Genomic DNA, 23,194 nt, shown 5'->3' on the forward strand with positions numbered 1-23,194 from the left:
TGCCCTCAGGCTTACAGCCTAGAAAACACTTGCACAGAAATTTCATGTATGCTATAAAAAGTACAAAAATTGTCTTGAAAATATGTGTTGAGTCACACTTCCCAAAGGAATTGAAGAATAAAACTGATCTGAAAATATTTGCTGCTAAATTTTGAACCAGACAAGGTCAGCTTTTTGTCCCTTTAGATGAGGGGGCAATCATAACTGGCTTTGGAACTAATACAAAACTTCACCAGTTGAGTAAAGTATTGCATATCAGTGTCAACTATAAGTTCCATTTAGGAGTTATAGGTATGTACTTGGACAGTTATAATTAAAGGACCAAACTAGATGTGACAATGAAGAGCCTGGGTTATGTTGAATTCAGATAAAGTTAGGGATGTTTTAAAAAGTATCAAGGTAAGACAGAAGAGAAGGGTGAAGAACCCTACCTTTGCTCCTGTTTCACCTACCAGCTTCTCTCTGTCTAGAGAGAGTTTATTCTGAACGTGGAATTCCTCAAGGAAAGAAGTTAGGAAGGAGCATTTTCTAGCAGAAAGCATGGCACCAGAAGGAATGAAGTAATTTCACATTATTAGTACCTATATCATGATGCTTCTAAGCTCAAGAATGACCTCTCCTACTTAACTAATTCCCAAGTCAACTGTTCCATAGGAGTGGCAACTTGGAAAGGAAAGGTCTGTGCAAGAACACTGTGAAAATAACAGAAAGCCATTTGGTCATTCTGCTGCTGAAATGCCACTTGCCTCTGCCTTCTATCAGTGAAGCAAGAATGGTATGAAGCAGTTTTTAAAGAACCTGTCGTTGGCTTTTCAGAACAAGTGGTGGTCCAATGACAATGAAATCTGGAGAATATAAACTCAACCCTAAAATTAAGCAAACCTAATGAACATGAGAGTTCCAAAAAGCCACCTGTCTGAAATATGAAACCCACACCTGCAAATTGCAGTGCTAATAAACCAGTGGTGGTATTTGAATCTATCTGCACCAGCTGTTCCTCTGCTGAGTAGCGACTGGTATTTGCCACCATTAAATAAAGCTTTATCTAACATCTTTGTTGCTTCACTACTGGCGTATATATTAGGACACCAATGTTAGGAGATGCAGCTGGCCAGTTTGAGGTGGGCTGCCAAGTAACTAACAGAAAAGCCTGCATGGAGTTGTTTTGCCAAATGGTACACAATCATGATTCTTGTTCTTGTTTTCAGGACCCCACAACATTTTTTAAAAAATCTTTAATTAATTTATTTTATATTTGTGACCTGATGACAGTGAAATCTGGACAATATGTGCTTATCCTTAAAATTATGCTGATGCTGCCTCAAGACAGACCAAAAAAAAAAAAAAAAGCTGGCTATGACCAAAGGAGCCAATATAATTCACACACAATGGACTTCAGGTCTGATTTAATTACATGAAGTCCCAAAGCTACTGTTCAGTCTCACACTCCAAAAAGTGGTTCTCTGATTGGCAGATATTTGAACAAACTAGAAATAAAGAAAACAGATTACAAATGCCTTTTCTAGAATAATCAGTGTTGGAAAATGCAAAGAGGCTGGTCTGTAGCTATATAGATAAGCACTCTGCTGGACATTTACCTGAGTATTTGTGGACTTTGGGAGAGAAAGTGGCAGAAGAAAATGAAAAGCTGAATAGAAACAAAAGTATATGGCACTTGATGGCCCACTGCAGTCTGTGGACAATGGCCTATCACCTTGAGGAAGAGGGGGACTTCCTCAGGAGTCATAACCTACTTGTGAGTAAGGGCCCATTATGAAACAAGGCAAGACAGGAATAAAGTATAATTGAATAGCTGCATATACAAGGCAGAGAAAGGCTATTGGGTAAAGGGGTAGAGTTCCTTCTCTGCTCAGAGAAGAGCTCAACAAAAGAAATAAAACCTCTTTCCCTCCATCTGAAGGGGCCCAAGGCTCAAGCTATCCTTATCCTGCCCTTTCAGTACTGGCTATAGTGACAGGCTGGAATCATGTTGGTGCACTATGCTAGAACTCACACTTTTCCAGGATTGTGCAGCAGTGGCAAGGGAAGGCAGACAAAATCTGCCAGTTGTCAGCAGACTATTTCTCCAATGTTTTACTTCCTTTATGGTTGCTTTTGCCTACACTTACACAGTCCACCAATAGGATTATGGGCACAGCCTTTAAACTGCAAAAACAAACAAACAAACAAACAAAAAAAACAAAACCCTGGACATATACTGAAAGCCCATTGTTTTTCAAAACTAACAATGGCCTGTAAATCCTTTCAAGCAAGATGTTTCCTATAGCAGAAGTTACAGTGACTGCTCATTCACACACACCATGCTTTTCAATACATCTTCCAGCACAGTATGTTATATATGTTTTTGTGAAAAAAAGTAAGTGGGGAAAGTAGAAGGAAAACCTGCCTTCTTAGTCCATTAGTTTTTGATATATAAAGTTCTCATTTGCTCCGTCTTTTTCTCCCTCTTCCTCCCTCCTCTCTCATCCTTCTGTGCTACAACTGTTGTGACTTGTTGGGGATGCTGGAGAGCACACAGGAAGTATCAGACTGGTGTCTCTACCCAAACAGCAGATTGTGAAAAACTGAGCACGTAAATAAAGATTTTGACTGAAAAGTACCTTGCCTATGGCAAAATTTTAAAAAGTGTGATATACTGGCCTTATGTACAGTGTTTGAATAAAACTGTTTCTCATGGATCTCAGCCCACAATATTATGTAGCATTTATAAACATCAGTAAAGCCAGAAGAGGAAATGTAAGTATTTTGGTATGGCATAATGCAAACCTTCTGGAGTACTTACACAAATATATAAAATTCTTTCTAGTTGTCTACATTTATGGGAGAATCCAAAATCTCACGCATATCTGGATATGGTTGGGCAAATGTCAGAAGAACCAAACATCCAGGCAAATGCAAAACAGAAAATAGCTTTGATTCATGCATCTGTGTGTGTACTGTGATAATGTATGTGGGGATTCCCTGGAGAAATCTGATTTGTGTCCATAATAGCAATGCACCTTGAACTGAACTGAACTGTGGTGGGGTTGTTTTGGGATTGAAATGAATCAGAGACTTCCAGGTAAACATTTCTGTTCTAGAAACAGATTATTACCTGGTCTTGGCATACATCAGTTGGGAATGATTTGGAGATTCGCTTAGACATTTCTGAAATTCCAGATTACAGCACTTCTTAATTTCTAGGCCAATTCAATAAAACATTTATTTTGATTACTGTCAGGAAATGCTCACTGATTGCAGGCTCTGAAAGATTTTGCCCAGGCACATCCAGATTTTATCACACTTCTGGATTTGCATTTAACACATGCATTGATACTGCAATAGGCAAAGCTGAATATTTCTCCTGGCCAGAAACATCTTCTAGAAACTATAAATAACAAATACCAAGCCTCTATTCAGCACATGAAAGCTCAGAGGTACTCACCCTGCAAACTGGGCATTGCCAGTGACTACTGCTGTCTCTAAGCCTGAACTCATCAGATAAACACTTGGAATGATACACACGAAAACACAGGTCACATATCAACACCTCTCCAGGCAAATGGCATTCAAAACAATACCAGTCATGAGTTTCTGTTTCCCAGTCCTACAAAAAATACAAAATAATTTGATAGAACATTCTGTCAATATCTGAAATAGCCATGAACAAAGAACATTTCTTTAAGTTTAGCAACAGGCTTTATTTACATATATAATGTATATATTTATATTAATGTACTGTACCTCTTTTGTGGATTATTCCAATTGTTTTTAGGAAGGAGGGATATCCAAACCCCATAAATAAACCTCAGAAGTTTTAATAATTGAACAGAACACACTTTTAACCTCTAAAGAACTCCAGGCTTTAAATCTTGTTTTAAGAGCATCTGGTTAGCATCATGAACACAACAAATATGACATGTCTCCAGCCATAAAGAAAAAGTACCCCACTATTAGAAGAAATGGTTCTTGACTTGCATAATTGAATCTTTGTATTAATTCCAGTAACCTTTATCTCTTTGAAAGAGGTGATGAGAGTGCTCTTTTTTATCAAGTCAATAAACTGTGATGCCTAACCATCTTTTATTCCATTAATAATGAGACTTAGTTCTCCCTTGTAATGAACATGAAAGCAGGAATCCTTCTCTTGTTGCTTGGAATTCAGAGGAATGTAAGAAACTCCTTTCAAGCAAAAGTTCAGAAGGGCTCTGGGGACTGGCATCTGCTCTCCTTGCCTTCATTTTTGGAAAAGAAAGGGAAAAAGAAAACCGCTACTCCACACCAATCCTTCCTCAGCAGTTGTGGCTTTTTCCTGAATGCACATATCCATTCTGTAAATGACCTCCCCTGACTGGGCAAAAGAAGCTACTACTTTAAAAGGCAGCATGGATGCTAAGGAAAACAGATTGGTCTGGGGACAGCAGGTGCGGCACATGTTGTCCTAACTTCTCTCAATGGCCACAGGCAAAGTAAAAGCAATGTTTTCCTATTGTGGAAGAGCAGGATGGAAACAAGCAGAAAAGAATCCTATCCATTCCTCATAGTTCCACACAGATGGACGAAAACTTCCACACAAATTTGAACCAAGTCTGGAAACATCTCAATATCTATTGAAATCTTAACTATACCATTGCTTGGAAAATTAACTTTTTCTGGAATACATTTTGCAGAATCCCCTACGAAACATGGTTAGTGGAAGATGTAGTCAAAAATTAACTTTGCCAAGCTCTCAAGTATAATAGCCAATTTTTAAATTTTTTAGATTATCACTATAAAACCCAACCTACTTCCCATCTACTTTCGCATCTCATCTGCCAGTTGGGTTCAATTTCAGTTCTTCTTTCTTCAATACAATTTGCCAAACACATTAGGAGCATTCATAATAAAACAGAAAGATTTCACTGCTGAACCACTAGACAAAACAGAGCTTTCTGCAAAACCTCACTTGCATTCCTGAAAATTAATTGATGTACACTAACAATGCAAACTAATATTTATAAGCAAGGTATGGGTTGCACACATATAGGAACATACAAACAGAGCAGAAAAATGAAGGCATTGAGACATTCTGAACCCCTGCAATAGGGCATTATTAAGCAGGCTTCATTTAAAATACACACACCCAGACTCACAAACACACATATTGTGTTGGCTTTCAATTAAGCTAAATACTGGAATGTTTAACCTAATTTCAGCTTTGGTCAGAGTTCTGATGTTTCAAGTGTGAATGAAACCTATAAGTATACTTCATATAATTTAGCACAAAAAGTAAGAACTACTCCTTGCCTTTTAGTGCTATTTCCTTTCTTTGCCTGGAATGAGCACAATCCAGCTCAATGGATATAATCTGATGTCAAGATAAATTATTATCCAGGTCAATTGAGGCCCCACTGAAATATACTGTTACAGTAACCACACCTAACTATGCTAGCCTTCATTCATAATAAATATTCTACTCACAATTTATAATCTTATACCTACCAGGGCCAGCTCAACTGTGGAAGCAACACAAACAGGTGCTTAGGAAGACAAGATTATTCAGAGTGTCAGTAAAGCAACCCAATAACCAATAACCCATCACTCTCACCAAGCAGCTATAAGTGCTGATGTGCACTTCTCAGATGAGGCAATACCTAGGCTGGCAAAATGCTCCAAGCTTATTCTGACTCCTAAAGTGACAAGAAGAACTTCAAAATCAGTAAGATGCTTGCCTACTTTATAAATTGAAACTGGATGTGCTTCTTTATTTTTAAAGACAAAGAATTTTGAATTGACATTCTCACATACCAATGTCTTTCCCTAGTTTCCACTGCACTATATGCTTCTGAGGAAGTAGACTGAAGTCTACAAAAGCTCATGCTGCCAACTTCTTTACTTCAGTTAGTCTCAAAGGTGCTACCAGATCTCTCTACATACTAGTCCTATAAAGAGTGAAGTTTATTATAATCCAGAATAATTGAATTGTGTATGGATGGATAACCCTAAGTGAGCGATACACACTCTTAAAGCCATGGCAAGATCATGGAAGAAAGAGAAATATTAAGAGAACTCCATGAAAATTCAAACGGTTGGGGATTGAGAAAATTTATTTATTATTGGTGGTGTTATTTAAGATAACACCACTTAAAGGGTGAGTTGATGTATGATCACCACTTTGGGAATAAGTGGAATTGTAGAAACAAGTCATTCAAAGGTGGAATAAAAGTTTGTGTGAACAGCTGTCACCTTGGCACATCACTGTGATCTGCACAATAGCAGGTGTTCCAAAACGTAGCATTCTGACTGGTAAATGTACATTTCAAGGCCCAGGCAAATCGCTTTCATGTGGAAGAACCAAGTCACATGTACAATATCTGTGCATAGACTCGACCTGGTCATGAGGCTTTTGCTGGCCTTGCGTCCTCCTACAGCATTTTTACGGTAGCCATCATCAAGTATAAACAGCTCTTTATTATCTTCCTCTTTTAAAAAAATTAAAAAATAAATTAAATATTTAAATTAAATTTTAAAATACAGACTCAAAGCAGATCATAATATTATAAGGTAAAGACATATATAATGTGATCTGTACAACTAAAAAGTAAATGTGTAGTCTTTACTTTTGGTTCCCTTTTTATTTCATCAGCCCCTTACTAAGAAACTTTATTAGATCTATTACTCACAAAGCTTTCAGATCAAAATACTTTGGAGAGAAACCAATGCACCTCTTATTTTACATTTGACATTTTGGCGGGATACAGACGGGCAAAAAGGAGTGTGTTCATGACGTCATGAAGGTATAGCTCCGTGTCTGCTGCGTCGCATAATGAGTCGGGGTCCTGGAACATGCGCAGTTTGCACCGAGGCTCTAATTAGAGCGTCAGATGCCATGCAGATGTGGAAGCTGCAGCACAGCTGCACTCTATTTTAATGCTTGTAACCCTAACCCTAACCCTAATCCTAGAGCAACATGTACGCATGCGCTGCTAGAATTGGGGAAAGTTTGGAATTTAAAGTGAACCCCTACACACATTCCTGTGCCATTTTCACCTAACAATAAAAAACCCTAAAACTTTAAATATTTACATATGTACAAGGGAGGTGATGGGGGATGGCAGGGGGACAGCGGTGGCAGCGGCAACAGCTGTGGCTGTGCATTGCAGATTCAGCAAGAGCGTGGGGACCAAAGGAGAGGAGGCATCCATGATGCTGGTGACACTACCAACGTGCAAGCGGACAAGGATGCCAACACCAGCTGATCACCAGCTGGCAGGAGACCACCATTGTTCTTGGGCAGGGCGAGGGAAAAAGTTTAAAGGGGCCTGGGCGCTTTAAATGTGCACATAGGCTTTCTGCCGCCGGTGCTGAGCGCCACAGCTGCGCAGCTGCGCATCCGCCAGCCGGCAAAAGAAAAAAAAAGCCCCGTTTTTGGCCGCCCGTGCAGAAGCTGCCTCTCTCTTTGCAGTGTCCTCCGAGGCGGCGGTATGGAAACTGCGGGTCAGGTGAGGCGTCTTCACTGCCCCCCATGTGGAAGCCCCATACACCTGAGCCATGCCCCTGGGGCGGGCGGTCTGGAGGCTCCGTATTCAGCAGAATACACCTCCAAGATGTCTTCCCCTGCCCGTCTGTACCCCGCCATTGTTTAACAAAGGATAAAAATGTTAATTAATGATCACATGCTACACTCCTTTTCCACTACTTGTATTGATTTTACTTAGTGCTCACCAATAGAAAAGGCCAGTTAAACAAGAAAAAGAAAAACCCACCAGGAAGTCTTTCTGGATTAGTTTCATAGAAATGAAAGGAAATCTTACAAGAGCACTACCAGGCCTTGTTAAATTCCCATTCATTTTAGGTGGTCTTATGCAGGAGAATGTCTAGTGAATGCTGTCAATAAACTGATGCAATTAATTAGCTAACAAAAAACAAAACAGGGAGATAAAATTGCAATGGTCAAATCACTCATGTAATTTAAATCGGGTTAAGGCTTTCATGGCCAGCATCCATAGTTTGTTGTGGGTTTTTTGGGCTATGTGGCCATGTTCTAGAAGAGTTTCTTCCTGACGTTTCGCCAGCATCTGTGGCAGCAGCTTTCCAAGAAGCATTATTATTTTTCTCGTGAGTCATGTCTTCTCATGGTAAGTCCACAGTATGGCAGTCTCAGATTATTATTCTTGGCCTCCAGGGGAGAGGCCAGATTTGCTCTAAAGATCATGTCTTGTTTTGGATGGGGGGCAAGGGGTTATTAATTATCCCCTAGCACCGCATTGAAAACCTCCCTATGGCAACTGTCAAGCCTCTTGGGTCACTGCTACAACCATTGGGGAGGGAGAGATGCAACCAGGCAGCAAGAACTGCTTTCCCTTTCTGTAACAGTTTGCTAGATAGAGAAGAAGGTCAGCTTTCCATCCTCTTTCTCTCTATCTAGATAACTGCAATGGGGAATGATGGTACGCATTTGCTGCTTGGTTGACTCCTTCCCTCTCCTGGCCATTTAACCACCATAGCAGTGCACCTCAGGCCTTGACAGATGCCAGGGTGGGGAGGAGTGGAGAGCTGTGTGTGTGGAGTGTTATACTCTGCATGTGCAGTGCAGGATCTCAACCACAGATTACAAGAAAGTGAATTATCTTCTTAGTTCATTGTGTTTAAGGGATTTTTCATGCTGTCTTAACAAAATAGATCTAACTAACTCAGGTACAGTCAGCCCTCTGTATCCACAGATTTTTTATCCATAGATTCAAGCATCCACAGATTGAAAATATTGAGAAAATATATACATTTCAAAAAGCACACCTTTGCTATTTTATATATGGAACACCATTTTACTATGCAATTATATTTAATGGGATGAGTATCAATGGATTTTGGTATCCACGGAGTGGGGAGTTCCTGGAACCAAGCCCTAGCAGATACCAAGGGCCCACTGTATGTGCTGAATGGTACACTCCAACTTCACCTGGTACAATGCCCTTGCTCTGATGCAATCTTTTCTGCTTAGCTGGCTGACACACTGGGATTGAACTAAGTTTACAGCCAGTCATTGCAGCACAAGTGTATTATCTTGCAACTCAGGCTGGATTGATCCAGGTTACTGACACTCCAAATGAAATAGTGTCTTACATTTGAGCAGCACTGCATTTAAGGGCTTATAGGAAAGAAAAAGTTATTCAGAGAGATATTCCAAGTATGCTCTTCACAAATACACTATAAATGACAATATATGCAACAAGTAAAGGCATTTTGAAAAACAATTTGATCACTAAGTTTTAATGCTTCTTTCTCAAAAGATTTACAGAGAGATGAATGAGAGGGCCATTCATAATAAATAAAAACAGAGCATAGCCAGACTGAAGAAGGAAAAAATAGGAGGGCACACTGTGTGTATGACCTGGGGTACAAGACTAGTCTGTGTGGCAGAAGGTTGGGCCTTCTATTTCTGATATAAATTCCATTTTCAAAAAAATCAATAAAACAGACAAAACATTATGTTAATAATTAAAATTTAATAGAGAAGATAGAAAATCTGTAGTACAAGTACAAGTGTTAAAATTAATGCTAATGGCAACCAGATAAATTTCTGAGAAATGGCCCATGGCAAATATGTGTAACCTCTACACTGATTTCAAGTCCAACCCAACTTTTAAATATAAAGTTCTTTGTTTTAAAGGATGGCTTACAAGCCATACATACATCCAGGGACACAATTATCTGTGACATAATTTCTTCTCATGAGACATGAAGTATCTCTATACAGTGGTCCCTCCACATTCGCTGGGGTTAGGGGTGAAGGATACCTGTGAATGTGGAAAAGCCACAAATAAAAATAAAAGCCACACTATTCTTTTTACCTAAGGGAACACCTCTCTAGGAATCTCCAGGTCGTCCAGTGCAACTCTCTGGTCAACATTTGCCAAAAGTTGATCATAGATTCATGCTGGAGGACTTATAATTGTCTAGAGAGGTGTTTTTCTAGGAACTTCTAATTTTCCAGCACAAATGTATGGTCTACTTCTGGCAGACATGCACTGGAGAACCTAGCCGAGCGATTCCTAGAGAGAACATATGAATCAAACCACAAATAATCAAATCCGCAAAAGTCGAAGCCACAAATGTGGAGGACCAATTGTAACTTGAACATCTCCTTACAAGTTGATGGCAAATATATCTCAAAATCTAAAATGAACGAACCCATCCTCCCTTGCACTTGCAAAGTCTACCACCAGATGTCATGATCCACTCCTAAAATAGCTGAGAAAAGGGAAACCATTGCAACTTCACATCTTGTGGCAAAACATGTGAGCAACCACTTCCAGCTCACTAGGAGGAGGAAGAAGGGGAAAAAATGTTTTACTGTACTGGCCAATTGAAGAACTGCACGGAACACTGATGATTAGCATTTATTAATACAATAATTTTAACGAGTGAAAATGCAATAATCTAATCTATCTTACTGTGCAACAGAAAGAGACTATAACAGGAAATTCAAGTCTACATAGTGCAAACGTTGTTCACCTTGATTTTTGCTGATGCCTGGGAGAAAGGATGCATGCTGTAGGCCTTTCAAAATAAAGAAAACAAAAAAACCATACATGGTCTCTGTACTGGAACCCATCTGAGGTACATGAACTGAGACATGGAGATGGGGAAAGCACTGTTATAGATAGCATCCTGACCACATATATTTTCCCCAAACACACTTTATTTAGATTAAGTTCCCCAACTTTTCTGTTGTTCTCCTGAAAGCTTTCTAAGCCATTAAATTAATTAGGAAAACACACATTTGAAGCAGAAAAGAACAAAAATTGTTCCATATCTGGAACTGTTCAACATAAAAGAAAGATTAATGTGCTCATGGAATGGCCACTGGGAAGACGTATCTACATGCCATGTCCCATTGTGGTGTCAAACCCTCAGCAAACTAAGAGATGTTTTGTTTATTATATGTTATCAGGTACCTACCTCTCTTACAGTTTGTAAATACATTATGCTTTTTTTAAAAGTGAATGGGCATAAAGTATCTATAAAGCAAATCAGAAAATCCTGGGCAAGGAAAGAATTTCTCAAATGGAAAAGTAGACTAGGGTCAGCATACTAACAGACAAGGGGAAGCATTATTACACATCTGATTAATTCAGTTGCCATGGCAGAGACAGCTCAGTGTAGATTTTAATATGAAATTATACTATGTAGATATAAAAGGAAATCTATCAAATATAAAAGCCTATGGTTTTCAGATTATGACTGTGATGCTAATTCCTTTTTTAAAAATGGCACACGATTCTAATTCTTTGTTTTACTTTAACCTTTTGCAAATTCAATAGATCAGAACCACTGTCAGCTGGTTCTTCATCCTCACCCTCCTTTATTAGTTTATATCCCACCACTTCCTCAGTACTGGGACTCAAAGAGGCTCCCACAATTAAAATAAATACACATTTTTGCCATTCACAGAAGGGACAAGATCTGCAAAAATTGGTTCTGCCACAGGGTTTCTGAAGTGCTAAAAGCCTTTAAAGCAAGACCCCCTGCCTTGTCTTAAAGCAAGAATGGTCTTTATAAAGGTTGGATTCTCTCTGTGCCACTGAATTTAGTGGCAGGGCAGTAAGGTTATTTTATCATCATCATCATCATCATCATCATCATCATCATCATCATCATCATCATCTTCCAAATATTTGTAGTGCAGTGGCAGCAGGGGTCCTGGGATGAATCTACAAAAATACTGAGGAGAACACATGCAACTTATGGACCTCATGTTGCTCATCACTGCTGTAAAAAAATAACAACTGGAAGTCAGGGCTATTTAGAAGATATATTACTTCTATTTCTAGCATGGTTAGAGCAGCCGGATCAAGGATTTAAGTAAATCATTACACTTTTAGTAAATACAGCTCATGTACACCTATTTAATGTTGATGACTCTGTTGAGTTCACAAAGAGAAGACATTAGTAATGCCTAAACCTAGTAAATATGTTGTTTGGACAAAAAAATCAAAACTAAATGATGCTAATAACTGTAACCAAAAGTCTGCATTAATCCTTAAATCCTCTCTTCCAAGAACTATAATTCTGTCTTAATATGATCACAGTGATTGAAAAATTAAAACAATGTTTAATGAAACTTTTAGTTTTGTCAAAATTTAAAAGCTTTGTTAAGTTAAAACAAGCAAATCAGCCTCATTAATTGCAGATGTTATGCATAGTCTTTTTAATATCTTTCATGTAAGGATTTATTAACAATTTAAATTAATCATGCAAGAGAAGTGTGACTACTGTGATACTTATAGTGGACACAAACATTTAAATGTGACCCATGGATATATACGAACAGACATTATTTCTTTATTTTTTTTCTTCTTCTTACACATGCTTACACAATTTTGAACTATGAGAAGGGATGTGTGTATTCCACAATTCCAAGAAAGCACAGAAAAGCCATAGAAAATTATACTAGCTGCAAAATTCAGCATTTCAGAATTATCAGTTCACTTTTTTCTGTGCAATGCCTATCAGAATCTATAAAGGATGAAGGTTTTCATTGGTCATGGAGTAGGGGTTCAGTTTCAAACAAAGCTCACTTACCCTCCTTTGACTACTGTAGCTGTGATGTAAGAATTATCCAAACTAAGGAAAGACCTGAACATTTATTTTATTATTCATGAAAATATTTTACTATCTTTGCAAAAAAACAAACAAACAACTGATTTGCTTATATTTAGTGCAAAATACAGACAACCCTGACTATGTATATTATGTTTGAGAGGAGCATGACAGAATTATTGTGAAGTCTAACCACTTCAGTACTATTTAATGGGAAATGTAAGCACTTAGGTCCAAGTTGGTATAGTATTACTTCAAGATATGTCGATTGTGTTAAATCATATCTCTGTGCAGGTTTTGAGGCATCTAACTATTTCTTATGGAGCTTACTAATTCGGGTTAATTGCTTCCTCTTTTAAGTTCAGAATTTTATTTAAAAATTAAGTATTTATAATTCATTTCTCAAACGGACCCTTTCCTTTCCTGTTTACCTGAAGCAATTGTTTTTCAAATGTTTGCCTGTGAACACATACATAAGGGTTTTCCTGTGAAGAGGATGTTTAGATAGTTCTAAAACTAAGGCGGGATACATACCGCCATATAGTACGTATTGTATACGTACTAGGGTTAGGAAGGGGCGGTGCTTCCGCACCCCCCTAACCCTAGTACGTATACAATACGTACAAGATGGCGGCGCCCCTTCCACATGGGCGCCGCCATCTTTACGTACTGGACGCATAGCGTCCAGACGTGTCGCGGCGCCTATGACGTCGTGAGTCCGCGCCAGGCGCCTCGCGACGTCATAGAGGCGCCGCAAGAAGAAGCTCCGAAATGGAGCTTCTTTTTTGCTCCGCGCGGGAGCCGCGCGGTTTGACTGCTGCAGCTCCCACGCGGAGCAAACGGCGGCGGCGGGGAAGCGCCGCAAAGCGGCGGTTTGTATCCCGCCCTAGTAATGTTTTAAAAAGAAACCCCAACATCTCCAATGGGCACATCTTTTATCCATCTTTCTCTAATCTTTCCTTCTGTGTTCACCCATCGTAGCAGGGAACATTTTCAGTGAACTGATGGTTTAGAATGAGACATACTATGTACATAAATATTGGACATATACACTGGAGAGAGAAAGGCCAACCCCGGCCTCAAATTACACAAAATTGCTCATGTCTTGAAGATTCTAAATCTGTTCTGTGGTATACTGATTAAGATACTATAAGCATTGAGATTTAAATTGAAGTTGAAATGAATGTGTCTGGGGGTTTTATTTTATTAAAGACAGCTCCAGTTCATCAATCTTTATTTTATCACATGCTGGCAGGCATTCTGTTGGTTAGTCCCAACTAGAGTAGACCTTGTCTATCAGTTCTCAACACATAGGTAAATCTTATGCGGGTCTACTCTATTCAGGACGAACAGGATTTAGGCCATTATAAGAATTGATTCACAATGATTTTTCAGCTACAAGACAAACTGAATGCAACAATTTATAAACCACAGGTGCCACTTCAGACTAAAGTGACCAAATGCTCTCAATCTGATAGGGGAGGTTTGGGGGCATCTGAGATCCTGGGCTCTTCTAATCCTCAGGACTTTAAAGGGCAAAACTGGCTGCCCAATCCTGTCTCTATACCCAGTGAGCCTCCTAAGCTCTTGTATGGTAACTCCTCTAATGCCATTCATCCAGGGCCCCTCTGCAAAAGAACACATGAACAGACATCTTTTGTCAGAGAAATTCCAACAATAAACAACAGAAGGTGCTTCAGACAAGGGCATTTTATGGGACAAAAAGGTAATTCTTGATTGACATAATGCTGATATTCCATCTTCCTTCCTGGATTCCCCTTATACTGTACATTTGAGATTTAAATAACATGGCTGGAATGCAGTGAACTACACTGTTAGTCCCATGCACTTATGGTTATTGAATGGCAGCTGCCCAGGTAGCATAAGAACAAATTACTTTTTAAACTCAGAAGAGTTTCTTCAAAAGGCATTTAGAGGTTTGTCTATATTGGCCAAATCCCCTGGAATCCACCTCTAGTATCTGCTACTATCTGTTTACATATTGTACAGCCTGATTCACCGCACATCCACCCCTTCTGGCCCTTAATCCACTTTCCAAACCTTTGCAGGCTATTCCTGATTTCCCAATATGTAGAGAGAAATTGTAGCACTTTTGAGACTAAGTGAAACATTTCAGTTAGTCTCAAAGGTGCTACAAGATCTCTCCACAGTACATACCGATTCAACAGACTAACACAGCTGTAATTTGAATTCTACCACCTGATTTACCAGGCTACTCTGGATTTTTCCAGAGAAATCTAGAGTTTCCTGGTTATGGAAACACGGACTAGTCCATATTTGAGTGAGTGACGAGCTTCACCAACCTTAAAGGGGCAGTGCTACCTAACATCCATTCCCTGGCTAAGCGCAACCACAAGTGGGTGCTCCAGGTCCTCTGCTGTCACTGTCTTCCCATGGTAACTATCCCTCTGCCTCAGCAGAGCCCCACTGTTGACATGTTGCTTCTCTCATGTTAGAATGGGGCACCCAGCCATGTGATCAATAAGGAGAGGGTCGCTCTATCCTCTACTTGTTGATCACATGGCTGGGTATCCCATTCTGATCTCTCCAGACGCAACATAGTGAGCAAGGCTCTTCTGCCGGGGAGTTGCTTTTGTAGCCTGTCAGGCAGCACACCAAGGAGGACAGGGTACCAGTGTTGATGTGCAATCTACCCAATCAGCCATCTGGACAGAAAGGTGACTTTGCCTCTCTTTTGTGCCAATGCATGTGGAGCTCACACAGTGGATCCAAGGCAGCTTCAGATTAGAATATTCTCTGCTTCATCTGGAGGGTTTTTTTTTTCTGGCTCATGTAGATGGGCTCTATGGCACAGCACTCTGCAGAAAGGGAGAACTGGGTCTATGTGTGTCAAAATCTAGACTAATGTTTCTATTCCTTAAAATAAGGCTGTGGCTAAAATGTAGCGATATAAACAATGTCTACACTTATTGCATTGCTTTTTAAAGTGTTTTGATCAAGTCATCCCATTTTTGATACCCCTTCATTTACTCCTTGTCTTTTATATATTTATTTATTAGAGTTTTTATACCCCGCTCTTCAGCCAAAAAGGCTATCAGAGCGGATTACATTTTTTAAAAATTAGACATTTCCTTTAGGACATTTTCTTTTCTTTAAGATCCAATCTAAGAATCTTATTCCAATACCTAAAGCCCTACATTATTTAACCCATGATTATCTTTCAGCTGTCATTTTTCAGACTGGCCTACTTGGGATCATCCTTCCTTGAACTCCACCTCTCTTACTTGGCTCAGGGTTTGTTTCTTCCTTAGATTAGGTTTCTTTCTTAGATTTGTCCTTTAATGCTTTGGAGTCTTAGAATTTCCTCAAATAGCTGTAGACTGGTCCTACATTTACTGGTTTTAAGTCTTAGGCCCAAAACATATGGGTCAAAAGGAGCAGATTCTGATCGCTTCGGGGTGTGGCATGCTGCTGATGCACACCCTTGAAGTGGCTGGAAGTCACTCCAAGGCCACCTACAAAAGGAGTGGCCAAAAAAATGCTCCTTGCCAGTGGCTTGTTGGGTACCATGGTGGCAGCCCACTCTGAAAGTAGGCTGTGAGGTCCCCGCAGTCCCCGGCCATCCATGGGGCAAGCAAACAGAGGCCACTCCTTCATGCCCATCTGCTTGGCCCCTTAGTTGATAGGTTTGCCTTAGGGTTGCCACAAGTCAGAATTGACTTGAAGGCACACAACAATAAAACAAAGAGTGTTTGTTTTCTAATGTCTTTGGAATTCTGTGTTAATTTTACCTTACAATTCTGTATATTTGCATTTTATGTCATTAAATAATTTGTTTTTCTATTTGTATTGATTCCATATTCCTTCTTTTACAATACTGTATGCCTTTAGCAAGGATATCTGTTTATTTTACTTTTGTACAGTGACACGTAATATGATGGAATAATAATAATAATAATAATTTTACCTCTGACATTCCAAATCATAATTACAGTAGTTTGGCTCTAACACATTCTATGCTGAAAAATAAACTTGCTATAGCTACAGGAAACTATTAGAGAAAATAACTTTCTATCCAGTGTGACATTTAAGAAGTACTCTTTAAGGCCCCTCTGTAAGCTGCTAGTGGGAACAGCAAATAGCAGACTGACAACATAACAGGAAATGTGATGCAAAGCCTTGCAAAAAAATATACTCACAATCTCATCTCCAGGCAGCCAATATCCTTCTTGCTCAATACCAGCTTTTGATCCCTTACATCCCACCGTCAAAGTTTCAACAACAAGGCCATCTTTCACTGCTAAACTAAGCTGACGTGTGGTCTCTTTGGGATGCATACCATGAACCCGAGACATATACCTGAAAGAGAACAGAAAACAAGTACTAAACATCTTAACATCTGCATATACTTTGTTGTATACTGAAAACTGAAAATACATTCTGATTTTCCCCTTTCCACCTTTATTTCCATATTACTTATTAGTTTGTTTATTTATTTAGATATGTACATTACACCCTAGGATCTTGAGAAGGAGTAAAAAACCAATCTAAACAATTTTAAAACTGTTCAAAATATATTCCAATATTGGAATTACTTAATGTCTTATGTCTAATATCGTATGTTATATTTTAAATTGGAATTAACTTTACAGAGACAACTTCCATGCAGAAGAAAAATACATGTGAAACTATGAATAAATACATTATAATTCTCACACTCATCTAGCTATTAAACAAACCAACATGAAATGCTTGTTCAGTGAAGGGAAAAGAAAATAAGCCTGACAAGTCACAGGTAAGAAGTGTGCTCCTCTTCTTGACTTTGAGGAGCCGGAACCTATCAACCAACAGAATTGAGTGGAAATGCTTTCACACCACCCCAAAGCTCTAGACCTTTCTGCTTGATGAGCTATTCTCCTTTTTACCTATGGCTTCTTCCAATAAGTAACTCACATAGTGGTTATGAAGGAGAAAAGGCAGATTTGAAGAGAGCAGTCCAAAGTATATTACTAAGAAAGCAGATTGAAGAGCAAACTCCCACACAACCTATTAATACAAGAAGTTGGCGTATGTTGCTAGTAAACACAACGAACTATCTTGCAAGACCCACAAAAGATAAAGCAACCCCACCCCTGCTGTTCTCTTCAAATATCAGATTAGTCTTACCTTGAAGAAAAAGAGACAACCTATTTATGTTATGATAATGTTCAGCCTCTGGTCAACAGATTGGGAAAGCATATTACACTCCTCAGGCTGTTTTCCAGTCAGGAGGGAGAAATAAAGCAAATATGTTTGCAGATGGGTAAGTACATTTCACAGAGACAAAGTTAATTTCAGCAAGACACCAAACTAGTCTTAAATCGGCCAGGAGCTGAAATAATCTTCTGCATCAGGACGTCGCTGAGTCAGAGAATGTTAATGCTAATCTCCACTAGCTAAAAGAAAGACCTGTCTGCTAAAATAAAGGGGTTCTTCCTGATAATCTACTTGTTAAATTGCTCAACTGGCCAGATGAGGCTGCCTGCCCATGGGCTCAGGAGGGAACAAGAGAGAAATCTTAGACTGAGGTTCAGTAGTGTAGTATTTATAGCTCAGTCTTCTTGGGATTTACTCATCTGCAAACAGAATAGTATAAAACCTATGATTAGTACAAAGATGCCTAAGCAGGACTCTTGTACAAAGGGATAAACTTGCATAAAAGATGCAATACTGGGCAAATAAGCAACCCTACCTTTCTCCTTATGTTTTGATTAAAACTTAACACTCACTGCAATTCTCTACACAAGTAAACCACACTGAGTTCCAATCTGCACTGCAGAAATAATGCAGTTTGACACCTCTTTAACTCCCAAGGTTCAATGCTGTGGGGATTTGGTCATTTATAATTTTGTAAGATATTTAGCCTTCTCTGTCAGCAAGTTCTGGTGCCATAACAAACTACAAATCCCAAATTTTCATAGCACTGAGCCATGGCAGTTAAAATGGTGTCAAACAGCATTATTTCTGCAGAGGAGGTTAGATCTCAGTTGAATGGTATGAGGTAAGTATGAATAAGATTTCAGACTTTGCTTTCTTTCCCATATGAAAAAGCTTAAACACACACACACACACACACACACACACACACACACACACACACTTGCAGTAGTTCATTCATTGTGAAGGTGCCTTCTTTTTACCATTTCAATTTCATTAGTCATCTGGCTACACAACTATACTAACCTTGCATTTAACAGCCCACTATAGCAAATCAATTTTAATTCATTTATTAATGTTATAAATTGACATCCTGCCTCTCCACCAATACTGGTGCTCAGACTGGCTAGCAAAAATATAAAACAAAACCCTTATTCAAATATTCAAACAAATTAACTGGAAACACTGCTATTTAAAAAACAACAACAGCATTCAACTAGTTAAAACCACCTTGAGCCAACAGAACAACTTCAGTGCTACAGGTGCCTCTCAGAATAAAAATATCTACTTTTCTCATTACAGATGTTGAGAAATGAAGTGTTGGGATTCAAACCCTATTCTTCAGAGTCACAGTCCAATGTTCTAACCCCTACCCCACCTGACTCTCAGTGGGGTCTCTTTATTCAATGAAATAGGGTAGGCAGAGCCAGAGGCACAACTGTTGCAAGAGGATCTACTGTAATTGTTTACAAATTCCTCCACACTTATGTAATATTTCTATAGATACAGGCTTCTCCATGTACAACAGAAATATATAGACTGAATGCATGAAACACTCTCCACCTCAGTGACCTGTCACCCAAAAGCAATATCATGGAATTCAAGAGCAGAGCTGGGATTTGAACGAAAATTTCCAGCATGTGAATTCTATCCACCTACCATATTGTTCCACATTAATTTTGAGACTACAGGCAGAATGGAGAGTCAAAAACAGCTGCATCGGGGAAAAACATCAATAGTGGCTCAAAAATGACACTATATAAAGATAAATTATACAGCTGTGCTGCTGCTATAATTTGTTGGAACACGGGATTTAAAATATTGTACCCTTTGTTATTATTGATGAAATAAAATATAAGTTCCTAACTTCCTTGTTAGCAGGAATTCTTTTCCAACCAAGATAAACTATTCAATTAAAAGTAAATGGGTTTCTCTCACCCTTTTGAGAATCAGAACCCCATTCCAGTCACTTATCCAACTGAAAAGAAGTCAACATGCCACAGCCAGATGAACTGCAACTGCAGAGTGTATGAAATCACTGCAAACTCTAATTCACTTATAAATACAAGGGTTTATGTGTGGATTTGTACAGAGGGTTACACAGCAAATGGAATTAAACTAAAATCTGACTGATGTTTCTGCAGAAGCTGTTGACAGACCTAAGAGGTGATCCTGTTTGTTCACGTTTTAAATACCTCAGGCAACATGTAACCTCATGCAACACTCATTATCTGGTCATTTCTGTCAGAAGCAATAATTTTAATGCAGATAAGGGTTGCTTGTTCCAGTGATTAAATTCACTGCACATTCCCATCAAACATGTCATTAACTTACAACTTGGGTTTTTAAGACTGTAGATCCACCTACACAAGCAAGACATTAACTAGCTGTGTCACTGTACTCCTCTTCATCCATGCTTTATTTTCTTCAGAGCAGGTCCTTTATATTTTGCCACCCATAGAAAAATGGGCAGCAGGCAAACACAACACTGCCAACCATTTTGTTTTTCATCACTTATGTTTGTGTACGGGCCTTCAAGTCACCTGTTGACTTATAGCGAACCCATAAATTTCACAGGGGTTTCTTAGTCAATGAATACTCAGAGGTGGTTTTACCAATTTTTTCCTCTGAAATATAGCCTATAGCACCCACAATTCCTTGGAGGTCTCCCATCCAAGTACTAACCAGGACTGACATTGCTTAGCTTCCTAGATCAGACAGGATCTGGTGTCTTTTGCTTAGCAGAAACATTATTGTTCAGACAGCTTTTGATCTGTTAGGCCACAATGTGTTTAATGGACAATTCTCTGACATGACATGTTTTTAATTGTGGGCCTTCTGGTCTTTTAATATTTCATTGTTTGTATTACTTGTTTGAGGTATAATTTTTAATTCTTTTCTCATGTTGCTTTGACAGTAAAGGGGTCAATCATAAATTAATAAAAACAATTAGATGAGAACTATCTTGATTATATCTCAGAAAAAAGAAGAAGATTGTCCTATGGAACCTCAGCCAGTTTTTGAGAAATTGGTTTAAATTTACATTTTTGCAGAAAGCTACTATGATGACTATGGGTAAAAAAGAAAAAAACTATACATATACAAACAAAATATATACATATTTTAATGTACAGCATTGTAACAGCATTACGAGAACAGAACATCACTGTTTCTTTTGCTAAAAGCAGTATCCACAATTTGTAATCACAAATGAGAGGGAATGATCAGGCAGACCCAGCTCCACCAGGGATAGCCTGAAGGAAGAGGCTCCGCCCTCCTTAACTGTCATCTTCCAGCCTCCTATTCCCCTCCAGCTACGCTCTGACTGTGTGGGGGAGAGATTGCGTACCCTAATGAAGTTGTGAGCTATAGTGGCGGTGGTATAATAGCCACCGGTAGGGCCTCCCATGCCAGACAGGTCACAACTGAAGGGTCTGACCAAGAGCGCCAAAGGGCAGGATGGGCTCTCTAGCCTTATGGCAACCATCCTAGGAGAAGGAAAACTCTAATCCCAAATCCGGGCAGATGGTGCTCGTCTAACCCAGTAAGGTCAACCATCTAAGGGAAGGAAACTCTAATCAAACCTACGACCCGAGGACCTCGCTGCCAATGTCCATGCTTGTCAAGGCCTCAGCATTCGAACCTCTGATTTAAAGGGTGAGGCCAGTTCTGTGCATGCTGCGTGCCACCAGAAAAATCCATTGCACAAGCTCGAAGGATACATCCAACATCATCAATGCGCTTTTAGAAAGCATAGATGAGTCCTTCCTGAATCTTCGTTCGCAAAGTAAAGCCAAGAAAGATCCACAATCATATTGATTTCATGCGGCTCATCTCAGTGATAAAGGACTGAACCGTTTAAATCAGGGGTTGTTTAAACAAAGTTCAAAGAAAACTGGAACATCTCATTTTTAAAAAAATTCTGCTAATATAAAAGCTCTAGATTGCTAGGAATGATTCCAACATAGAGTCTTTCATGTCATCAAATTTGTTAGCTTCTTGCTTTATTTGTTCTTAGGAATAAGTGCTTTTGTGATTTGACCACTTCATCCTTTGTGATAAAGCCTCCAGCCATCCAATTCTGGGGAATAATGATAATCCTTATCATGCCTGGAAAAGAATGATCAATAGATATGGGATGCATGTTAATAACTATTAAAGCAGATGCCATGGCCTCTTGTACAGAACTTGGAAAAGAGACATTTTAGACTACTCTGGCCAATGCTAGCTCAAGGATTCTGAGAACTATCTGGTAAAATAACATTTTCGAGATCTGCTTTTGACATTCTTGGTACACATCTTTTTCCAATGGTACAAATCAAGTACTGTACACAGTTTTAACACTCTATGTTGTGGAAAGCATTTCTATGAATTTAAATGATTCTTTCTTGCTGACAAAAATTTAACATCCAGTCAACTGGTCTGTATGCTTTTAAAAAAATTTCACAGCGAATCCTACAAATGCTTGCTCTCCAGGAAGTCCCAAAGACAGAAGACAAAAGATAGTTATGTCTTTTATTATTATTATTAACCTTTATTTATGAAGCGCTGTAAATTTACACAGCTGTAAATTTTAAATGGTTTCTGAGCGTGAATGTGGCTTCCATAAATTAAGAACATTTAAATATATCAGAAAATTAGCCCCTGATTCATGCAATCTGGAATACATGTGATACAAGGGGGGGAAATGTTGGTATTAACTTTAAAGAATTCTTTATTACATTTTGCCATCCCTGTATTAAGTGGAAAAAGTATCTGATGGTCTGGAGTGGTGGTGCCATATGTAAAGATACTTTAAAATCAAATGTGACTTTAGTTTCCATGTAATTATACAGTAATTTTTGCTCAACATTCTATCTATTTAGCTTGCTCGATGCTCAATTTGCTGAATCAGCATTCTTAGAAAAATGTTTTCTATGGAACAGATGTTGTCTTTCCCTACAAGTCCAGTTCACAGGGTAATCAGAATGAAAACCAGAAGCAGGAGTATAGTATCGAACTAAATCTAGATGCAAGGTCATTAAAAATAAACATTAAACACACAAAAAAAAATCCATTTCAGTGCATGAGATGCAAGTAGCAGTGATGTTCAGTTTCTACAGTATTACTGTTCCATTTCAGTGACCAAAATCAAGTGATTAAGTCAAATCTGGTTTCTTTTATATGTCCGGTTTTGCTATTATTAAACTAAAACTGCTTTTCAACAGATATAAATGCACTAAGGAAAGTACAGTCGCCTTCTATATCCATGAATTCTGCACCCATGGATTCAACCATCCATGGCTTCAAAATATTCCCCCCTAACTTCTCCACACACAAAATCCCAAATCCAATTTTGTCATTTTATATAATGGCATTTTACTACGCCACTGAGTACAATGGGACTTGAGCATCCATGGATTTTGATATCCAGAGGGGGTTCTGGAACCAAAGG

The 23,194-nt window shown here is 38.9% G+C and overlaps 1 protein-coding gene across 12 annotated transcripts in view; it reads right to left on the reverse strand.

Moving 5' to 3' along the window:
- ZMYND11 (zinc finger MYND-type containing 11) overlaps positions 1–23,194 on the reverse strand; it is a 108,113-nt gene that overhangs the window by 26,315 nt on the left and 58,604 nt on the right. For 10 of the 12 annotated variants that reach the window (XM_089533538.1, XM_089533534.1, XM_089533537.1 and 7 more), the window contains 2 exons: positions 16,764–16,923; positions 3,446–3,607 (listed from right to left, as the gene is read on the reverse strand). In XM_089533538.1, coding sequence (XP_089389664.1) covers positions 3,446–3,607; positions 16,764–16,923 — 322 coding nt within the window. Of the gene's footprint in view, positions 1–3,445; positions 3,608–10,494; positions 10,540–16,763; positions 16,924–23,194 lie in introns of all 12 variants that reach the window. The other 2 variants (XM_089533541.1, XM_089533539.1) reach the window with 2 other exon arrangements.

Source organism: Sceloporus occidentalis, unplaced genomic scaffold (genome assembly GCF_023333645.1).
Source record: "Sceloporus occidentalis isolate IW3139 unplaced genomic scaffold, rSceOcc1.0.p SCAF_7, whole genome shotgun sequence".
Taxonomy (NCBI): Eukaryota; Metazoa; Chordata; class Lepidosauria; order Squamata; family Phrynosomatidae; genus Sceloporus; species Sceloporus occidentalis.